Source organism: Labrus mixtus, chromosome 12 (assembly GCF_963584025.1).
Source record: "Labrus mixtus chromosome 12, fLabMix1.1, whole genome shotgun sequence".
NCBI lineage: Eukaryota > Metazoa > Chordata > Actinopteri > Labriformes > Labridae > Labrus > Labrus mixtus.
In genome coordinates, this window is record NC_083623.1 from 12,132,790 (window position 1) to 12,154,444 (window position 21,655).

Here is a 21,655-nt window from a genome sequence, read left to right on the forward strand (position 1 = left end):
TTCTGCCGCTAAGCAAACAAATCCAACAGCCCACCACCAGCTGACTGATGCCATAAAGTCTCAGTCAGTCAGTCAGTCAGTCAGTCAGTCAGTCACACACATATATATACACAGAGGGTGGACGGCAAAAAGCAAGGAACATCTTACAATGCAGCGCGCTAACATAAGAAGGCTCTGCGACAAACATAATCAAATGCTCCTTAACTGGTGTGTTTTTCCCTGTTTGCTAAGACTTCAGTGCAATCACGACTCTATGTGGGAGGCAGTGAGCGAAGGAGAAAGAGATGAAAAAAAAAGAGATGAAAAAGGGAGAAAATCTCAAAATAGGACCATGATTATAATGGATCCTAAAAAGCGAAGCCAAATATCAAGGAAGGACAGGGTAGCCATGCAGAGAGAGCGCGTTTGTTCCCTTCATTTTCTCTTGTCTCTTGCAATTTCAGCTTTACATTTCTGTTTCATAACGCTCTCCACGTCCATCTGGGCCATTTGTTTACCAAAATAATGTGCGCGACATCCTCTCACAAAACAACGCCCCTGCTGTAAAAATGCAAATTGTTTTCCTCTCTAACACATTTTTCTTTTTTTTTTCATCCTCCTGCACATCTCTGCAGACTGTCCGTCATGGCTTCCCCTATCAGCCCTCATCCATGGCTTTTGACCCCGTGCAGAAGATCCTGGCCATCGGCACCCAGAGTGGCGCTCTCAGATTGTATCCTTTTTTTTTGGTTGAAAGATTGCACCCATGAGAGGCAGCAGCAGGTAAGCAAACGGATGTCTCGGTGGGCTTTCAGGGTATTTTTAGAGGCATGCTGGAAAGGTTTTCAGACATATTCATGGGTTGCCAGTCGCTTTATGCTCTCCATGTGCTTCTGAGTTCCAGCAGCAACAATGCATTCTTTGATTCGTGGTTACATGAAAGTGCAAGGAGGTTTCACATGTATAATTTAAGTAATATCACACTGGAAGCTGTGCTGTTATACTGAATGTCAGCATGTCTTGTGTTTATTTTCAATTTCAAAGCCTTAGACAAAACATGGCCATGTTGATATTCAGTAGAGAAGAAGCACAACGTTGAGTGTGACATTGCTGATATCCAACAGTTCTATGAGCTGCCAGTTACAAGGATCAAAAGATTATCATTTTTTATTTATTTAATTGGTAATTTCCACTGACACAACCAGTTCCACATCTTGAGTGGAACATTTTCCTGCATTATTTTTTGTATGTCTACATGCTGCTGAAATCCGGCGACCTTGTATACGTTTATCGATATTATTTCATTCATATTGCGACCAGTGACATAAGAGCCTTTTGACAGCTGCTTTGGTTTAATATGTGATTCTGAGATACCAGTAGTGCTGGGAATCTTTGGGTGTCTCACGACTCGATTCTTGGGGTCACGATTCGATCGAGAATCTATTCTCGATATACTCCAGTCATCTGTGAGACTGGCTGAATTTCTTGCTGCTCCTTTTGGCTTCCTACTGAGTGAACGAGCTAGCCTTAGCACTTAGCAGGGAGGGACTGATCAGCCAAAAAAAAAAAAGGTTTTTGAAAGTTATGAATCTATTTAAAATCTCAATAGATAATAATAATACATAAATCGTTTTTTTTTCCCCCACGTCTAGATACCAGCTTGATCAATCTAGACAATAACCTTCTGCATTACTGTTAACACTATCCAGAACACCTGTACTGCAGCAGAGTGATGCACACAGGTAAAAGCTCTCAGCTGATTTTGCACTCTATATCAGGACTCATGGAATGGAATGGATGAGAACCATCCTCTGAAAACAGAGTCATTTTTTCATCGTCGTTGATTTTTTTCAAAAGTGTTCTGCGTTCAGACGTTTTGATAGCGACCGCCATGCACACAGCCCTGGAAATGTCGACTGGGAGTAAGCAGCACAAACAGAACTCAGGAGTTTGTCTTTGTTATTGTAGTCCACCTACTCAAGCCTGACTACTGAGTGGAACCTTAATGGGCATGTGTAACGAGTTCACTCCTGCATTTTGTCTGTAGCCGCAATGCACATGTGCGTAAGGTCACAGATTTCAGGAATAATGGCGTTCTACCAGGTTACACATAGATGGTGCTGTTTTCAAAAGTTTGCACTCTGGGACCCGTCTTTAAAATCTTCCCTTTTCAGGCATCCAGAACGTTGTTGTCATGTAAACGAACAGCCAAGACGCTACAAAAGGTTACTGTTTCAGGATGAAATCGTTGTCGTGTGGACAGGGCCTGATACTGTCTCATTATTTCCCTCCTCACCCATTTTACGTTTCTATAAATATACTTATCTTCTTCTTCTTAAAATAATATCTTCTTCCATGAAGTTTATGCTTCAATTCGGCGAGAGAAGTAAGCGGTTCAGGTTGCTCACGTTGGCTTTCTTCCTTGCAATATGAGGACGTTTTACACAAACAGGGACAACAGCTTGTGATGAAATGGCACCTCGGGGAGTCGTATAGCTTCAGAGAACACCCGCGAGCTCGCCTGTGTCAGTAGCTTTTTACAGGTTCTCCGTGTGTTCTCTTGCCTGTCCGACAACCTTTGCCAGCTCATTACGGTGTGATGAAGAGCTGTCCGCCTGGCTGTCCCTCGCACCCACCTGCTGGCAGTTATGGCTGTGACTCAGCCTCGTTTACCTGCAGAGGTATGGTGAGGATAAAAACAGAGGCAGTCACAGCGGCATAGAGTCCACAGAGTTGTGTTTACCAGACTTATTAAAAAAAAGACGACTGTGTTTGCAGATTTGTTTGTGTTTTTCTGCTTCTTAAAGCGGAGTGCAAGATTTCTTAACGTTCCTAAAGATGTTCAGACTGAACAGAAACTATGATTTTCTTCATCCGGAGCAGAGCAGCTTCTGTCAGTCGATTAGGAGATAGCAAGAGAAATCCCTCCTCTGGTAAAAGTACTATATCAAGGCTGATGCTGGAGCTGGTGGATAAGCCTAATGGGGCTCATGTCTTGCTGGCTGGAACATTACTCCTGTGAGATCTAGACTGGGTAAACTCTGCTGTACTGCCAAAGAAGCCATGTAACCAATCAGCTTAGAGATCAAAAACTGCATCCTCCCTCCGGCAGAAATGATCCCGTCAGATGCTTCCTACTGGCTGAAAGTGGTCACTTTGAAATTGAATGAACAAAGGGAGTGCTTTTATGTTTGAGCGATGTGGATCAGAGAGAGTCTTATCAGAGTCAGGGGAAGGTGAATTGGGAGTCATCCATCTATTCTTTGGTGCTGGTTCTCTTCTGTGTGTCTTTTGCTGTTTAGTCTGCCTCGCCTCTTTATCTGATTGCAACGATACCAGAGAGGATCAGGTTAGAATTCATGAATCATCCCTTTTTGCATTGCAGTGCTGCAGCTTGTTTTTTTTTTTTAATATTCATTTTTCAGCCTTGTACTCCTTTTATTGAAAGGACAGGACAGTGGAAAGAGTAGGTCAATTAAGAGGTTAGAGTGGGGAACATCATACGGGAATGGGGCCAAGGGTCAGAGCCGAAACCTGGGCTGCCCACTTCAAGGACCACAGCCTCTGCTCAAGGAGCGCCAAGCCAAACCCAATCCCCAGGACAGCCTGCGCCCAAGCTTGTGTGTTTTTGAATGATGTATCGCATATAGTTGTTCTGATACCGACCAGTACCAGTATGGGAATACCGATTATGCTTTTAATATACACTACAATAACACTACCGTTTCTTTAGTATACCTGCCGACACAGTTACAGGTATCGTTATACTGGTACCGTTAGCAGTATGGGTACACTGATAACATTACTTCTAATGGTGGCCTCTGATAGTGCCTAAAATGCAGTATCATAGATCATTTTAGTCAATGAAAAGTCCATAAGCCCCCCACAAAAAAATCTACAGGTTTTTACTGTATAGGTCAATTTTCATTTAACAACAACAGACAACAATGTTGCTAGTTGCTAGCCATGCTAGTGAAGGATGAAGCATTATTCAGGGCCAGTAAAAAGGCAGTAATTCATGTTTTTTCAACCAATAATATCAATTTAATCATGCCAGTCTGTAGAGGTGCTTATTCCTGGCTGATAATGAGGTTTGTGTATGGGGAAGGAAGAAAATGGTATCCTAACATCACTCTTATTCAAGTTAAAGTCTGCATAATTCATGAAAGATATCTTGGACTCTGCTGATAATCTTTTCTTTTTTTTTGCTAGAGGTCAGTCTTTTGCAGTTTGTAGCAACTAATGGCAGTTGCTGTCAATGGATGTTTGGGTGTGTGTGTTTATTTGCCGCCTGGCGTGCCAGGACATTTGGCTGCACCTCTCTCCCATGGAGGATTACAGGAAGTGGCAGATCAAGGGCCTCAGCCTGGCAGCATGGTAGAGGACTGTGAATTACAGCAGGGGCAGGAGGTGTTTGTGGATGTTGTGTACATGCCTGTGAGTGAGTACGTGCGTACAAATCTGTGTGCGCGTGTGAATCCTCAAAGGAGACGGCTGATCCCTCCAGCCAGAAAGCCAATCACTTCTGTGATCCCCCCAAAAATGTCTCGCGTTTGATGCTCGCCTCTGACTCCGCTGCTGCTTCCACCGTCCAGCTGGGAAGATGACAATGCCCCTTTGGTGTTGTCTGGAGGATGTAAAAAAAAGAAGAAGAAGGGGGATAGAGGGAGAGGAGGGTGGCAGGTTGATAGAAAAAAAGGGAGAGCAGCTGAGAAAGGGGATGGATGGGAAAAAATGAGAGAGGCAGGCTAACCTCTGCTCCAACATCTAATGGCCAAGAATAGAATCCGTATTGATCTGTGTGTGGTAATGCACTGAGACAGTTATGCCCAAGTGCACACACACTCTACTGTCAATTGTTTTCTGCACGATATCTCAGCGGCAGAGAGATGTTGTGAGCATCTTTGGAAAACAGGTTTTTTCGCTGTGCAAGCAGTCGAAGCATATAATCTATCCTCTGGATTAACAGTGTAACTTCAAGAATAAGCAGAAAGGCTCTGTTCTAAGATGAATTAAAAGAGCTTGTTTCTTTCTGTTTGAAGACAACGTGTGTATGAGGACGAAGTTTAAAGGACGAACAGAGCAGAAGAAGCTTCTTTGTCTCCTTGTCCTGTGGTCCTTCCATTCTTGACCAGACTAAACTACATTTCTTTCACTTCTGCTACTTCTCACTTTATATAAGATGGCTCAAAGCCAACACAAGACTCTTTGTCCATTAGTTTAATGATACTATGTTTAACAACTGCAGCAGCAGGTTGCTGTTGACATGTATTAAGACAGGAACAGACAGAAAGGTGGCATAAATTCCACATAATGTGCTTCATCAAATTAGCTACCATATAATGATATTATGAACCTTCATCAGGAAACGTGATGTCTCTAGATAAAGAGATTGAATCAACCAAAGCCTGCAGCCTAATCTGAGGCTTAATATAAAACATATGTTACATTTATGTATCTATGTGGCAAAAAAGTGTCTACTCTTAAAAAGTGGAATCATAAAGAACCTTGAAGTCGCCTGTCAGGCAGGAAAAGGAACCTTTGTGATGTGTTGAGTTCTACCAAAGAAATTATCTGTAAAGTTAAGTGTCAAAATTTAGTGTAAAAAATGTCCAAAGAAAATAGTTTTTTGTTGTTTGGTAAGATATCTATCCCTCTAAATCCATCCAAATCCATCCCTTATATAGCTGCTTGTGTAACAAAAACAACAATAGACTAAGACTCTGAAGAGCTGCACATTACTTTTCGCATTTTCATTATAATGACTAACCAAAAAAAAAAAAACTCATTTGAAAAGATGATTCAAATCGCAATGAATAAGCAAAACTTTTAAATTAAATTTGACGTATCAGATGAGGCTTGGATACCTTGGCCATGACTTCTCAACATTTTTAAAAAGCTTTCAAATCAAATTGGTTTGACTAATATAGATTAGTGGCAACTGTGAGTTGGTCTCACAAGATTGCTGAGAAGGTAGAGAGAAGTGGGGAACTGTGGCTGATGATGACCTTGTGAGGTAATGGGGAAAATGAAGAAGAAATCGGTTTTAGAGCCCTTGTGGTGAAAACATTTTTCTGGAAACAGCTGGAAGGCGTGAGAACTACAAGTCAGAGCTAGTATGAACAGTTTTTGTTTATTTACTGAACATCAGATCATCATCGCAATGTTATACGATGACAACGAACTTAGAAGATTTGCCGTATATCATGCAGGCCTAAGGCATTTTGAATTCAAGTGCATTGTAAAAAAGACTAAATAATTCCTCACACTTCAGTAAGGCATGATACAGCAATAGTATCAAAGCATTTCAGCCAACTACCCAGATTATTAACTTACTTGTACTTGTACTTCTGCGTGTGTTTACTTGTTGGCTGGTCTGCAGTCGTGTGTGTTACAATCTGGTGACCAGCGTCTGAGGGGATATGGCTCTTTACTGGTGGTGGCCAGGAGAGATGGCAGCTCTATAACTCAGAGACTCCCTGTGAGTCGGCAATAGATCAAACTGTCACTCCATGCTCTGCCAGATTATCTCATCGGCAGGCGGAGAACATCATAGGACTCACACATACAAATTTAGGGGCACAAATACACACAACACACACACACGAACAGAGTTATTATATCAGGATAGGGGGCAGAGCTAACGCACATTTGCGGGGCCAATGCAGGCGTATGATGGTAGATGACTTATATAAATGTTAGCAGATGTGCACATGCAAATAATGTATGTGTGCTGACATAGACAAACGTTTGCACACGCAGGCGGACAGTTGTGCACACATGTTTGCAGAGACATCTTTGCACAGACGTCCACACACACGCACGCACAGGCTTTTCTGTAACTGACAGAGGCCCTGTGCAGCTTTTGGTTGTAGCAACAGATTGACTATGACATATCTTTATCATCCATCTTCCTTGTGATTCACTCAGTGACTGTGTAACTGCAACTGTCTGCAGGAAGCTAACAGGGCAACGGGTTCTCTGACTGGACTTCTGAATGCAAATATTGAAAGTGAATGGATTAAATGAATGTTCAATTGGAGTGTACCTATAACTCTCTATGTGAACTAACTGTGATGGGAATTTCAATGCATTTATATTCATGTCAGAAATTCTTAAAGCCTTCCTCGGATACACTGCATATAATGTATATGTCTGTGTTGATGGTAATGGATTGTGATCATGACTCGCTTCTTTTTGCATGTCTTCGGTATCTGCAGAGAAACAGGGGTAGTAAAAAAAATAAATGTTTGTGTCGTGCTCCCTTTCCCGTTCATTGCTTAAGAGTGTGGGAGCTTCTTTTCAGGTCACAGAACATTTGTTTATTCATTTATTCTTCTATCTGTTTTGTTGCATCTTTATTTTCTTCCCTTTTTTTTTTTTTTGTTGCTCTCTGCTCACTAGCATTGGCAGTTGTTAGCTCACTCTTCTCGATGGCTTTTCATAGTTCAGACCAGGCCTGGGGTGGTGTGTGTTTGTGTCTGTGCTCAGTTATGCAATGTGCTGGAGCTTGGCACAGCAAAGACGAGGCGGCCTGAGACAGCAACAGCCTCATCAAAGGAGCTGAGCTGCTGCTGCTGCTGCTGCCACTGTGTTACTTACAGTACAGTGTGTTGCATGTGTGAGTGATTAAAACATGCATGTCTGTGATCAATTCATATGTCTGTCCTCATCTCACACATACAACTTGAGATATTACGACAGCAATTTTTTCAACTTCTCTTTAATGAGTCCCATATCTAATTTCAGTATTGAGTATTCAGAGCACACTCCCTAAAAAGATATACATATTACTATTACTTTTTAGATGCTTTGTATGACTAAACTATATGACCTAGCTAGCATCAAAAAAAGCTAAACTAAAGCTAGCTGCTGCAAGTGTTTTGTCGCTAAGGAAAAAATAATCAACGTCCTTTTTGGGTTTTACCTGTAGCCTATTCATTATCTTAATTTAAATTTAAAAACAAGTCTTTAAATGTGTGATAGTGAAACACTATTTGGTGTTTTTTATATTCTTGGTGCTAGCATTTCAGGTTTGTTTTTAGCTTACGTTAAATCATTTACCTATAAACTGTACTTCTTTTTCACTTAATTAATTTTAGGATTTAGTGTAAGTTTATTTTTTAACACTAATATCAGTAGAACCACTCTATAAACAAGAATAAATGTTTCATATGTGCTCCTTTGATAATATCCAAACAAACTGAAGGACTGTGTCACTACTTTGCTAGGGGTTAGCGGTTTAGCTAGCAGTAGTATTTATGGGCGATAAAAGAGGAGAAAGGAGAGGTGTCACACAAAATCGAGAGGAATTAGAATCTTTGCCCAGTTGACCTGATTTAAATTGTCACACAAGCTTTTCTTAAGCTGTTTAATTGTGTCTGATGAAAGAGTTTAGTTGTGTGCGACTGTGCGTTTGAGAAAACGGCCAGATGTTATTTGAAAAAAAAAAAGAAGAGTAAAATCTCTACTGAGGTCAACAGAGAGCTGCAGAGATGTGTCTTTCATGTCAGTTTAGTTTACATCAACATTACACCAGTACAGGACCAAAGAATGTTTCTGTGTGTGTGTGTGTGAATGTGTGCCTGCTAACTGTAGGGCACTGGTGGTAGATGGAAAGTGTAGATAATTGCTTTTCATTCATTTTGCACACATCTGTCATGGCAAAATGTATGTTTTCGCAATCTTGATGGTATTTTCATACAGATACACTTGGTCCTTTTAGGCTAAATTGTATATTATGTTCAAAAAGGGAGGGGCAGAATTTCTTTCCCCCTGCAAGCTGGAGGGGGCAAAAAAATAAATACAAAAAGTTTGAGGAAGTCTGCTCTAGTATAATCCTCTTAATTGTAGAGTCCTTGTGTACCAAATGTTTGTTCTCCCAAAGCACTCATGGCTCTGTTCTTTTGGTTCTTTGAAATGGAAAACAAATTTTGCTGCATCAGTACCTCAACAACGTAGCTGCTGCTGCAGTTTCACTCCCTCCAATATCCTGACAGCATGGCCTGCTTAAGTCCCTTAGTCTTGACAAGCCCCAAATGGGATCTGGGTCTCGGATGATTAAAGTTGTGCTGCCATGTTGCTACTCTTCAATAATTTAGTTTACATTTAACTCCAGCTTATAGCCCTCTAACTGTCCTTTATCTCTGCATGCTCCATTTTCCCCGGGAATGATAGTCCTGCGTTTGTGTTCAAGTGAGACACATTACTTTGAATATTTGTTATTTGGGGACATGCAGATAATGTCCATGCAGAAATAGACACATGCAGCCTTTCCTCCTCCAGTGACTCATCACAATTCAGGACAGGCTGTGATATTTTTGTTCACCTGAAAGCAATGTTATTGGCAGACAAGAAATCTTGATGACCTGGAGAAAGGTTAACAGCGAGGGCTGCTGTTTGTGATGAATACTAAAGATGTTTTGTCTGGTACTGTGTGTGCTTTTAGCCGTTTAATGTAAATGAGGATAATCATTGCACACTAGAAACTGTTAACATTTATAACCATTTGATACGGGAGTAAAAAAAAACTTTGTTCAAAAGGCACTGTGTGTACACAAATAATAGAGAGCAAGCTGTACACTAGAAGAGTGCATGTGTGTGTGTGTATGTTCTTTTGCTTGTGAGTGTGATACAGAGCAGCAATGCTGGAGAGGTCACCAACCTTTGTAATAATTATTTGCCACAGAGGGGATGCCATGCTCCAGCAACTCCTCATAAAAACACAGCGTCATTGGCGTTGGTGAGATTGAATTGGTTCAGATCTCAGGGCGTAGCTGGGATACTGGCTGATGGTTGGTCCTTTCTTTGACTGCTTGTGGACGAGTAAAGCTTCAGTGTTTCTATTAGGCATATTATACTGTGTTTGGTGCTCTGGGATTTCTTTTCATAATGTGTTGAAGCACTTATAAGATTGCATTGATTGAAAGAAAGCACAAATCAAATTTGACATTGTCAAACCTGATTATGTTACAGTTCTGCTATATTTTACAGTTGTTCAATTTCATATTGAAGTGTTATCTGAGAAAGAGATAGCAAAGTTTTCACGGTCATAAGCCTATAGCTTCCACTGAATGAAATGTCTGTAGGATACAACAACCTTTACACTGTTTCAATACCTTCATGCTAATGCCCATTTTTTCTGACTCTGGATTTCATCGATTTAAGTAGCTTTCTCAACAGTTTAAATCCTATCTGCAAAGATCTGATTGGTTGATTCTTTCTCCTCCTGGTGCAAAAAGCTATCATTTGGCACAACACTAGAGCTATATAATTTAAGGAAATGAAGCGGTCTGAACCCAAGTCGGTATATAACATAGTTGACTTGCACACAGTTTTTCCTTTGCAACCCTATTTGATATTAATTTAATAAAAATATTGATAATTTGCGGCCATGAGACGACAAAAAATATATATATCTATATATAGATATATATATATGTGCTATGCGACCCTGCTTACAGTACTAGTTGATATTGTTGTTGGAAATAGACTCTCTGTAAGCCCTCGGCCTTATAGACAACCAGGGTCACAGTGCTGTCAGCCTGTTGTGATTTATGACAGGATTGACTACAACTCCTTCTTCAGCATCGTTAGGGTTGCTTGTGAAGCCCTTGTACTTTCTGTATTGACATGCTCGCATATAAGTCATGGTCAATATGCTTCTGTACTGTTTCCTCAGCCTCATATGACCAAAGGGTTTGACCATTGTTCAGTCCCCACGCCACAGAGGTCCCTTATCATCCAGTGTCAAGTTTCCAAAGTAAATGAGCCTTTGCCCGTTATTGAGTTTGTTTGTAGTGACTGCGTAGATCCAGGAGTTATTGTATGTGTACATTAACATGTGGTTACACTATGCCTCCTATTGATTTCAAATTGTGGTTCATTTGTAAGTCTGAGGCTTGCATTATCATGACACTTTGGTGAACTCCCTGAAGAGGAAATGATTCCAAAGTCATACCAGCGGCAATTCCTCTACAACTGTCAAAACTAAAACAAATGCTTCGGTTTGCCCTCTGTCAATAAATAAGGCCACGTCGGGCCGATTGCCAACTACAAGTTGTTGTTTGAGACTCGCCCTGAGCAGATTATGGCGTGTACTGATAGCTCTCGCTTGTCCACTGGTATAAATATCACTTCATCATACATGCTGTAAATGTGGCGTCTCAGTGAAATGTCACTGTCATTTACCAAATTGTACATGACAGTGACGGAGAGCTAGCTGTGCGTGATCAATAGAAATGCATTTCTCGTGTTTTGATGAATATATGATGTCTTTCAGATATCTCCAGGAACACAGAGCGCATGATAGGGGAAGTTTGAGTAGACACATCTGGTTTATGATCATGTGTTTGCCAACAGGTTTTTAGATTTGATTCTCTTTCCCTCAAGGATTTAAATGCAAAGGCATGGGGCATTTCAGGAGCAGAAATTGTCATAGCTATTTGTTTTCATTCATTCTGAAGCTAAACTGACTCAAAGTATGAATAAAATATTACTTTTAATTAACTAACCATGAAGGCACGGGGGTAAGGATGTCTTCTTCGGCTCTCGTTTTTGTAGCTGACGCTGTTTAAACTCAACTTGTTGACGTGCCAAAATTGGAAGTAAATATGCACAATTCTCCTTTGATTTCCAAATCGTTTTATACATTCAATCATGACACTTTTCCTGTAAGTCTTTATTATGTTTCCTTTTTAAATTCATGCAGATGAACTTTACAAAAAAAAATGTAAGTCATGAATTGGGCAGGAAATTAGGTGAAGAGAATACACAGAGTGAGAATTAACAGTTACAAACAGCTGATTTGTTATATGAATAAATGAGAGCCAGTGTTGTTTTTCCTTTTATCTAGATTTGGCAGTGTTCCAGATACTTCTGTGAACAAAAAAAATGAGAGTTTGAGCGACATGTTTGAATTTACCATGAGTGTCCATGACTGATACTTTGTGGTTTTCTTGACATTGTTGTCGAGTTGAGAAGTGTGGTAGTGTTGAGTCTAACTCTTTCTGTCAGGTTGGCATGCTCCCTGTGGTGTTAGTAGGAGGACCAGCTTACAGGAAATCTGTGAAGCACAAAGATTGTGTCGTCTAGCTTTCTCCTCCCGCCCTTCCTGTGACCTCTAGGTCCCCAAAGAGCCACACTGTTAAATTAAGTATGAAGTGTTTTTTTTTTTCCCTTACGTTATCTCCTGCTGTACTGTTCGTGCTTTAAAAAAAAAAAATCTCTTATCTATAATTCACATTCCTAGAGAAATAATTGTTCACTTGTTGTAGCATTGTAGGGTTTTTCTAATGGGATTTACTGATTTTTTTTTTGTCCCCTGCTGATTCTCTGAAGCTCATTATTTTTGTCGAGCTTCTGTAGGTAATCTTCCTCTCTATCCCAATGTGCTCCGCTCCCTCATCATTTCTTATGTTTCGTACATTTTCTTATCATTTGTTTTCTCCTCTCCCCTGAGCCTTATCCAAACATACAGAGGCGTATGTTTTGGGTGGTTTTGTGTTTTTTAAATGTTACTATATATACACTTTACATCCTGCCACCAGGATAACTTAGGCCTAATTGATTAGAAAATGTATCAATTACATTTTTTTTTAAATTTTGTTATATAAAACATAGTTGATATTGATATGAGAGTGAGGAGTGACTGCAAATATTTTCTATTACGATTGCATTAAAAAAGTATCAAGGTTTGAAGGTGCTAGTTCTCAACAATACTGTTTGTAATAAGTGAGAAGTTGAGGAGGAATCCTTACTGATGAAATTCAGAATTTTAATTTGCCCTTTTCCCCCGTGACTGACAACATTTCACATGTTGTACTCTTGAGTGAAAACTTCTTTGCTTCTTGTCTCCCTTTGAGTCCCGCCTAGTCTACAAAGTCTCTACCAAAGCTCTTGATAGGCAAATAGCAAGAGGACTAGAGCTGGGTGATTGTCCACAACCTCACAATTCAATTCAATTTAAATTCTTTGGGTCACGATTCGATATTGATTCGATTCAATATTGATCAATATGCTTCGATATCAATTTAATAATACATACAGATGACAGGAATACCCAGATAACTCATCACAGTACCTTCTGATATCTGTTCAATAATAATGTGTGCATTGTTTGTATAGGTGTAAAACAAAATTACTCAAAACTGTATTTAATCGTTGCATTATTCTTTAATAAACAAATAATAAAACATTAAAGTACAGTGTGAGTGCACATTTATGCCTGACGTGAATTCACAGCATCCACAGTGCCCCCACTGGAGAGGGGTGTTATTACAACATAAAAAAAATTGATCTCAGGATTTCCCTGAATCGATATTGAATTGGGAAAATAATAATTGCAATGCATTGATGAATTGACATTTTTAACCATCCCTAAAGAGGACCATACACTTCTCACTAGGCTTGTCACAATTCAACTTTGATGCAATGCTTGTAAAGCTCAAACAATACTGATACCCGCTTCTATTACATTGGATAATTTCATGTGTTTAATAACCATAGGGCACACTGTGCTGGGACAGGTCTGGGTTCAATACATTCAAACTTAATATGAAGTTAGATTGGAGGGCTAGTTTTAAACCATGTCTTACAAAAAAATAATCCTACTGTCTTTGTTTAATAACCCCTCTGTGTTGATCTTGACAACTTTGACGTTTCGAGTAAACCTGGTCTTTTAAGTCAACACGTTGGTGTGAGGAACCTTTCCAATTGCCATCAGGGCAAAAATTCAGGCTTCATCTGAATAAATTGACGGTTGGATTCAGCTCTTATATTCTACTGACAGTCTCTAGCCTCGAGAGCACCTGTGACAGTCACAGAGCCTTTAAGCATGTTCTTTTCAGATTGTGATATTACCTTCAATTATGTCAGTCATGTACGGTGTACTAGTTCAGGGTAAGATTGCACCATTGTAACAACCATTTTCTCAGCTGCAGAGACTGTTCTGGTTTGAAGACGTGCAGGCGACAAACCATGAGCACCTAATGGCCATGGGCTCTGTAAATGGCTGGTTATGACCTTACTAAGATCTAGACACTTTGTCTCTGTCTGCAAGCTGCTCTACACGCACACATACACACTCACAGAGCTCTGAACACAGTCACACACACACTGAGGGGGGAAGAAGGAGAGGTTCCCAAGGTACCAGCCCATGAGGAATTGCCTGTCATCGTGTTTGTGTGTGCTGAGATGTGAATGCATGTGTATGCCAAGGCTCTTGCAGACAGAGATGGAGCTTTTTGTGATTTCAGCAGCATACATACAGTATAGGTGTATGTCCTTGTCCATCATGGTTCTGTATTTGATATGTGGTTAGCCTCAGAAAGCCTTTTATCCAGCAAAATGTGCATCCAGGTGTTACATCTATTACGGTAGAAACGCACACGTTTTATAATTAAATTCCTTTGTGTATGTTAGTCCCAGATGTAATATTATACAATTTGAGTCTTGAATGTTCTATTTCATGCTTTTTTACCTTCTTTGCTAAAGGCTAATTTCTACACTCAACTAAACCGACTCCAGCTGGAGAATATTAGAGCCTCTGACAGCTGTAGCTAACAAGCCCAAGTCTGCTGTTGTGGCCATGTGGATAATGTTGCCTATAGGCAAAATATGGAAAACATAGGCCTACCACTAGGTAATTCACTTGCTGTTGTTTTGGCTGCACTAATTCCCCCTTGAGTAGAAACAGGGACTTCCCTCTTTGTAGCCAATACATCCTTGTTGCACAGTAAATGTTACCTGTGTTTACTTTTGTGTGTGCCAGCCTAACAAAGCGCATTTGATATTTACCCAGAGATAATATTTGGCACAGTTATATGTTCCTGTAACGACTGTCTTCTCTCGACACATACTATATTAGTCTAAGGCACAAAACAATGTCCTGAAATAGTATAAAGAGAGAGTTATCAAACTAATAAACATGTGAAAAAACTAACCTTAGGGTTAGTACAGGTTGTGGGGCTTTGCTATGCTAGCTCAATCAGACAACCAGACGAAGGCTTGCTGAAATGCAAAGTGTCAAATAAATCCTTTGGTTACAGTTTTACTCACTCATATCATATTAAAGGAATACTCAACATTTTCAATTCAAAGCAGGCTGCTATTATGAGTGAGAATGATTTAAAACCAGCACTGAACATTAAGCAGTTAGCCTGAAGATGGCAACTAGCTTGGGAACTTGTGTAGCATTTAGCAGCTAAATAGCCAGATTTTCATCTCAGGAGAGGTTAAAAGCAAAAAATGAAAGAGTCAGAAGAAGAGTAACTATTGGATAAACATTAAATATATGAACCAAAATGCATCTCCAAATCATCAGTGCTTTTGTTGCTTCAACTGGTAGCCTACTCTGAATATGAAAATGTTAGCTTGCTAGTTCTCAGTATCAACTTAAAAAGTGGTCAGTGGTAGTTTAACAGCTTTTTTCTGCCGTCTGACAGTGGTCATTGCAGGTTTTAACTGTGAAATTCAAATTCATTGGCTGCAGGAAACATTGATTTTGTTGTATGTTGTAGCTTTTTAATATGCTATTTTGGAGACGTCTTTTTATGTATTCAAAATAAACGGGTAAATACTGGACAACAGCAGCTTTGGAGTACAAAGTGTCTGTGTGCTGAGCTTAAATAATCCCTTGTCGTGTAAATACAGCTGAACACAGTTTTATCACAGCGTCAGTCTGGGACCTGCCTTTTATTTTGTCTCCCACGATTGACATCATGGTGCCTGCTGAGCTTCTGTACTTCCTCCTCTTGTTGACAGCAGCATTACAAACTGAAGTTAATCATTTTCCTCAGCTCGAGAGGGGGCTCTAAATATCCGCCCAGTGACTTAAGCCTCCCTGCTGCCGGCATAAACATATGACATTTTGTAATGCACTTTGCTTGACTCAAGCCAGTTTCCTAGACTTACTAGCCAGCTGATGCTGTGTTCCGTCCCAGGACTTGGCAGCATATGTGCTTGTCAAAAAAAGCAACGCAAATCTTGACGTTTGCCTTCCCCCGCCCTGCTGGTAGCTGCAATGATATTTGTCCTCCTGTTGCTGCTCTATATGCTGGCCTTTAGCATGCCGTCATGCTGAGCGCCTACAGGGAAGACACACACGTGTCGCATGACGTGATGACTCAGGCTTTAATGCTCTGCTACATGGCAGTCATATTCACAGCCCTTCCCCCCTCCTCATTGTGTGTGTTTGATATAGGCCTGTATTTAAATGAGACCTGTTTACATCCTGCATGTGTGTCCATGTGTGGAACGTGACTGGCCGAGGGGCTGTTTGTGCTTTTCCGTCTGATTGAAGCAGAATGTGGATTACGTTGTGATGTGAAATGCAGGAATAGCGGGGGTGGGGCAAAGTGGTTTGTTAAAGACATTTCAGGACTTGAGGGGACGTATGTGTGGGCTGGAGAATGGAGGAGAATAAAAAAGGAGTTACACGTCCGTCTGTCCAGAGACAAAGCTCTACGGTACAATTGTGTCTGTTTGCTTCAGTATCATCCAGAGTGGGAGTTGGCAGACGCAGCAGGAGGGATGTTTGTTGATTCCTTGCCCACACCAGAGATATCCAGAAGAGCATTGACGTGATGCATTGCTGCTCAGAAACAAACACCTGAAAGTGCTGCAGGTTTGTCCTTGGTTTGTCATTCAGCGCAGAACGACTAGGCCTGAATCCCTGCAGCGCTAGGAGACAGCAGGAAACGCAACAGGAAGATCGAAGGGATGAAATCACTGCAGACTGATGAAGTTGAGGCTAAGTTTAGAAAAGTGAAGAGGAGGAGGAGAAATTAGAAGGAGATAAAGTGTATTGTGGGAGTGACTGCATGTGGAGTGGAGCCAGAGTGGTCGCAGCCATTCATCTCTGTGAATCAGAGCCACGGTGTTGTGTGGGAAGGTTTTTTTTGCAGAGATTGGATGGGCAACAATTGGCTCCTGAAACACCTGTAATCTGAAACCCTCACTTGTTTGTCGTATCAGTATGGGATGTCAGACCCCTAGTAGGTGGGAGACACCCCCTATTTTTTTATCCAGCCCACGGAGCACTGCAGATCCCCCCCTTCTTTCTCCACTAAACCATATACAGAGTATCCTCTCTTTATGCATCCTTTGATTCATAACAAGAGCAGCCTGTGCAGGAAAGGACAACCTTTGCCACTTTCATTGCAGAGATGAAGTAGCTAATTTGTTTGATAAGCCACCAGCCCTTCCTCACCTTCTCCCTGACACCAGCAGGAGTGAATGATGAACAGGCAGAGCAGGCAGAGGTCTCAGCTAGTCGTGCCACCAGGCCCCCATTAAGCCTCCATCGGGGTCTATTGGCGCGATTTCTCTTCCTGTCGGGTGCTTGGCAACGCTTTTGCTTTTGCATTAGACGCGGGTGTCGATGATTGCTGATAACACGATGAGGGAGGACAACGGTGAGAGCATTAACCCTTGCTGGCACTGCAGCAGCTCTGACAGTACCGGCATCCAGTGAGATAACACATGCTGTTAAGCCTTTCACTCGCACTTAAACCACAGACATTAAGACAAGGGGTGCTTTAAATGAAACAAGCCTTCATGGAAGATTTTTTTTTTAAATTCTCCAACACCAAAATGTAATTGAAGGAGATATATCATTCTGTACTTTTCTCACTGTAAGCAGTTTTTCTGCATACCGATCAGCAGCTGGCCATGGTGCTCATTTTTAGAAACTGTTGCTGCATTGCCATGCATTTTTAATGGCTATGGCCATTGTAGCCGGCTGTGTTCTGTGTGTCTGTGCTTTTACTGTACACTTATTTATGTGAGTGTCCTTTGCTATTGTTCATTGGTGTTTCCACATAACCTGTGTAATTCGTATGTATGAGGTAGCTGCAGCATGTGGACAAAAACGCAAGGTGTGACACAGTTGTGTGCAGACTGTGCAGGTGCTTTTGTGTGTGTGTGTGTGTGTGTGTGTGTGTGCAAGCCTCCATCAGCATATGTGTACGTTTGTATGCAGGCGTCTGTTTCAATTGGAGTGTGTACATGGTTCTGTTTGGCTTGCAATCATCTACACACTAATGTGATACGACAGCTTTGGGCCTCCCGACAAATTCCCTGAATCATTTTGAAGAAGACCTCACGGGCTCAGATTCCCAGAGGTCTCTCTGCTGTTGCCGACAGGTCTAGTGTAATTTCTGCAAAATTGATCTGATGCTTTGCCAAAGTTTGAAAAAAAACCCGATTGTATTAAATATTCATGGTCAGTTCATTGCATTTACTCTGCAATGCACTAGATTGAAAGAAATCCAGCAAAAGGCTTGAGACGCTCTGTCATCATTACAGCGAACAACAGGCAGAAAAATATGTACTGCAGCTTTCATTAATCCAGGATAATATAGTGTTTAGTTGGTTCATAGTATGATCTTTTAATCCTCATCTAGTCTGTGAATGAAGAGGGCTAATAGATCAGTTAGACACCAAAGTAGTTATCATGGATAACTACGTGTTCTTATTTTTATGACTATAGAGCTGAATCTATGACCAACTAGCACATAAGATTGGCTGGCACGGCACCGTGGCTTTAAGACATTGCATGTTTAACTCACAGACTGTAAATATTACTGGACGAAGCCTGAGTGACGTCAGCCATCTGTTACTGCAGGGGGCTCCGGAGGCTCATCGGCAGCAGCCACCATGCTGGAAATACTGTCTCAGCCTAACTTTCAGCCAACCTAAGGACATGCTGAGAGCTGGAGCTGAGGCAGGTTTAAAGCCTCCTGACAAATGGCTACATTGCGGCCACCAGTCAATCATGTCCGCTGCGCGCCTAACTGTGGATAACACTTATCGTTCTCAAAATCAAAACAGAGCCGTTTTGAAAAAATTCACTCCCCGTACAGTGTGTGCCAGTGATCACAATAACTAATCAGACCTATTTAGTTTTTTGTACCAGGCTGTTAACATGTTAATTTAGCTGTAAAAACAGCTTTTTTCCCTGTTGTGTGGTTGTGAATTCCAGTGTTCCATGAGCCAGCCTCAAGCGGACATTTGACTCACTGCAGGATTTTGCACTTCCACATTGGCTTCATTTTTCAAGTCCGGAGTTTTCCGCATGGTTTAACTGCAGCTTGGTTATTAGAGTTAATAATTTAAAGCCAAGAGCAAAATGTCTTATCTCGAAGCATACTGACTGTGTGATGCAACTCATCAAAGAACGAGGGACGATAAAACAATGAAACACAGCATCAAATTGTACATCAATTACATGCATCAGTTATCAAGATATTATCCCTATTGTATCTAATTTTGGAATCACTGTAGTTTCTTCAACTCACTGTGTATTGTTTTGCATGCTTAAATAGCGGTTATGTCGCACCCCACATAAACAGAGGCTATCGTTCTCGTCCCAGCTGCACTGGGTTTGAATACGACCTCGGCCACGTCATCCCCCACTCTCTCCTCCTAATATTTCCTGTCCCTCTTCAGTCGTCCTATCTCGTAAAGGCAAAAAGCCCCCTAAAATTATTACAAATATTTTGAATTGTCACCATCCATTGTGAGACCCACAGTGTTATTGCAATACTAATTTGCTGTTCTCTTTCAAACGATCTGCTTTGTTAGGATTATGAGGTCAGTTGTTCATGTTTGATTAAATTCTAATAAAAGCCCTTTTCAGTATATTTTCATGCTCAGTTATTGGGAGGAGCTAAATCTTATGAATGTCTTACAGAAAAATAGTGTTCGATTGAACTGAAAACGTTTTACCTTTGGAGAATCTGTATAAATCATTTTAAAAAGCAGCTCCTTTAACCCCTTTTGTTATCTTTTTACATTTGACTTCACCCTTCCTTCCTGTTACCTCTTACGCAGAAAGAGAAATAAAATTGCTACCATGGAAATGTCTACAGCCCCTTTGGTTGGATGCTTTGCTTGATAATGTCTGGATGAGAGAGAGGAAGACAAATTGATGCTGCAGATAAATCTTCACACACACACACACACACACACACACACACACACACACACACACACACACACACACACACACACACACAATAAAACACACTCTTGTTTTATTTTCAAGAGCAGTACCAGTGAGATTTCAGCACATAGGACTCACTTTTATAGCCAGACATGTACACGCACACCTCACAAAAACTGGCCAGTTACAATCATGTGTGCTGAATTTCAGCTGTCACGGTTGGGCTACCTAGCAGGCGTCCTGGAAGAGCGATGGAATACGAGGGGTGAAGGGAATAAGAAGGGAGAGAGAGAGAGAGAGAGTTCAGACGGAGAGGCGATAGAGATAAAAATGACAGAGTTGGTACGAGCGAGAGAGGCGGAGGGGCGACGAAGGGGATTAGTAGCAGAGCGAGGAAGATGCTTTTTCTTTCTTCGTGTTCTCGCTCCTTCCATCTTTTTCTTCTTCTAAAAAAAAAAAAAAAACCTTTCCTGATACAGAGTGATAAATCTGACTACATCCCAGCCTGCGTGCCCTCTGCTCTGCATGGCCCATGTCCTTTTACACACACACTTACACACACACATGCATAAGTAGGGACAATCCTCTTGACTTATGTAACTGTCTTTGTTGCACTATGCACTCACCAGACCCCTCCCTCTAAAGGCCTTTACGTATGCGATTAAGTGTGTCCGTCTCTTCCCTCCATATCTCCTTTCTCCCACCCTGCATTTTTATAAATCCCACCGCTTCAGGAATAAAGTGACACACAGACGTGCACTGTGCCGTGTATGTGCGTGTCATTGGCTAACTTCTATATTGCACAGATGGACTTGTGAGTCATCAAAGTGCCGTTTGTATGATTAAGTGCACGGTGTGGTTGCCCGTGTGAATGTGTGTCCTTTTTCATTAATCCTGTCATTCAGGCTGAATTTGTCCTTTCCAGAATCCTGAATTACTTAATCCAATCTAATTCAAGCCCTGAATGAATCAACAGCCACTCCATCCAACCCCTTTGTGCTTCCGTGGCATAATCCTTTTTTTTTTTGTGGGTTTTCTGTTCAAATAATCTTTCATCCAAACACGGTGCAGTCCTGATGTTTTATAATCTAACATCATGTATGTATAAGGCAGAATGTACACTGTCTCCTACTGTGACAGATAAAAGATATGTTTTTGGATCCCTTGGCAAATAAAGTTTATTTTATCCTTCAGATTTAAAATGATTCTCAAACACTGCTCCATCTAACCATTTATTTTAAAGCTCTACTTCTAGAAATGGCCTGGATTTAAACTCGTGCTGGAGGTATTTATGCAGCCAATGGTGTGGCCTTAAAGTAAACAGATCTAAATGTCTGTTTATTCAACCTCTGCTGATTATCTCCCTGACTAAATCATTATTTTTGACTACTCTACAATGAACTAGAACACAAACACAAGAATGGACAACAGAGGTGACAACAGTTCTGTCTGTACTTCACTACTCTATGAGTATGTCCACATTTTAAGAAGTGTGCAGTTGGCGCTCACAGTCTGAAATGTTTCTCTGCTTAGGACCTCTTTGCCAAATGCATATCAGCAAATGACTTGATAAAATATATGTCATGCAGACTCTTTGACTGAAACATCATTTCAGCTCCATGTTTCAAAAGGGAGAAACCATAGGCTTTAAAGATTAATGGATGAAGCCAGCCCGTCGCTGGCGGACAACATGCTGGAAATGCTGTCTCATCTTAACTTTCCGTCAACCAA

The 21,655-nt window shown here is 41.0% G+C and overlaps 1 protein-coding gene across 3 annotated transcripts in view; it reads left to right on the forward strand.

Moving 5' to 3' along the window:
* stxbp5a (syntaxin binding protein 5a (tomosyn)) overlaps nt 1-21,655 on the forward strand; it is a 107,610-nt gene that overhangs the window by 2,097 nt on the left and 83,858 nt on the right. For all 3 annotated transcript variants that reach the window (XM_061052017.1, XM_061052018.1, XM_061052019.1), the window contains exon 2: nt 615-712. In XM_061052017.1, the coding sequence (XP_060908000.1) occupies nt 615-712 (98 nt within the window). The remainder of the gene's footprint in view (nt 1-614; nt 713-21,655) is intronic.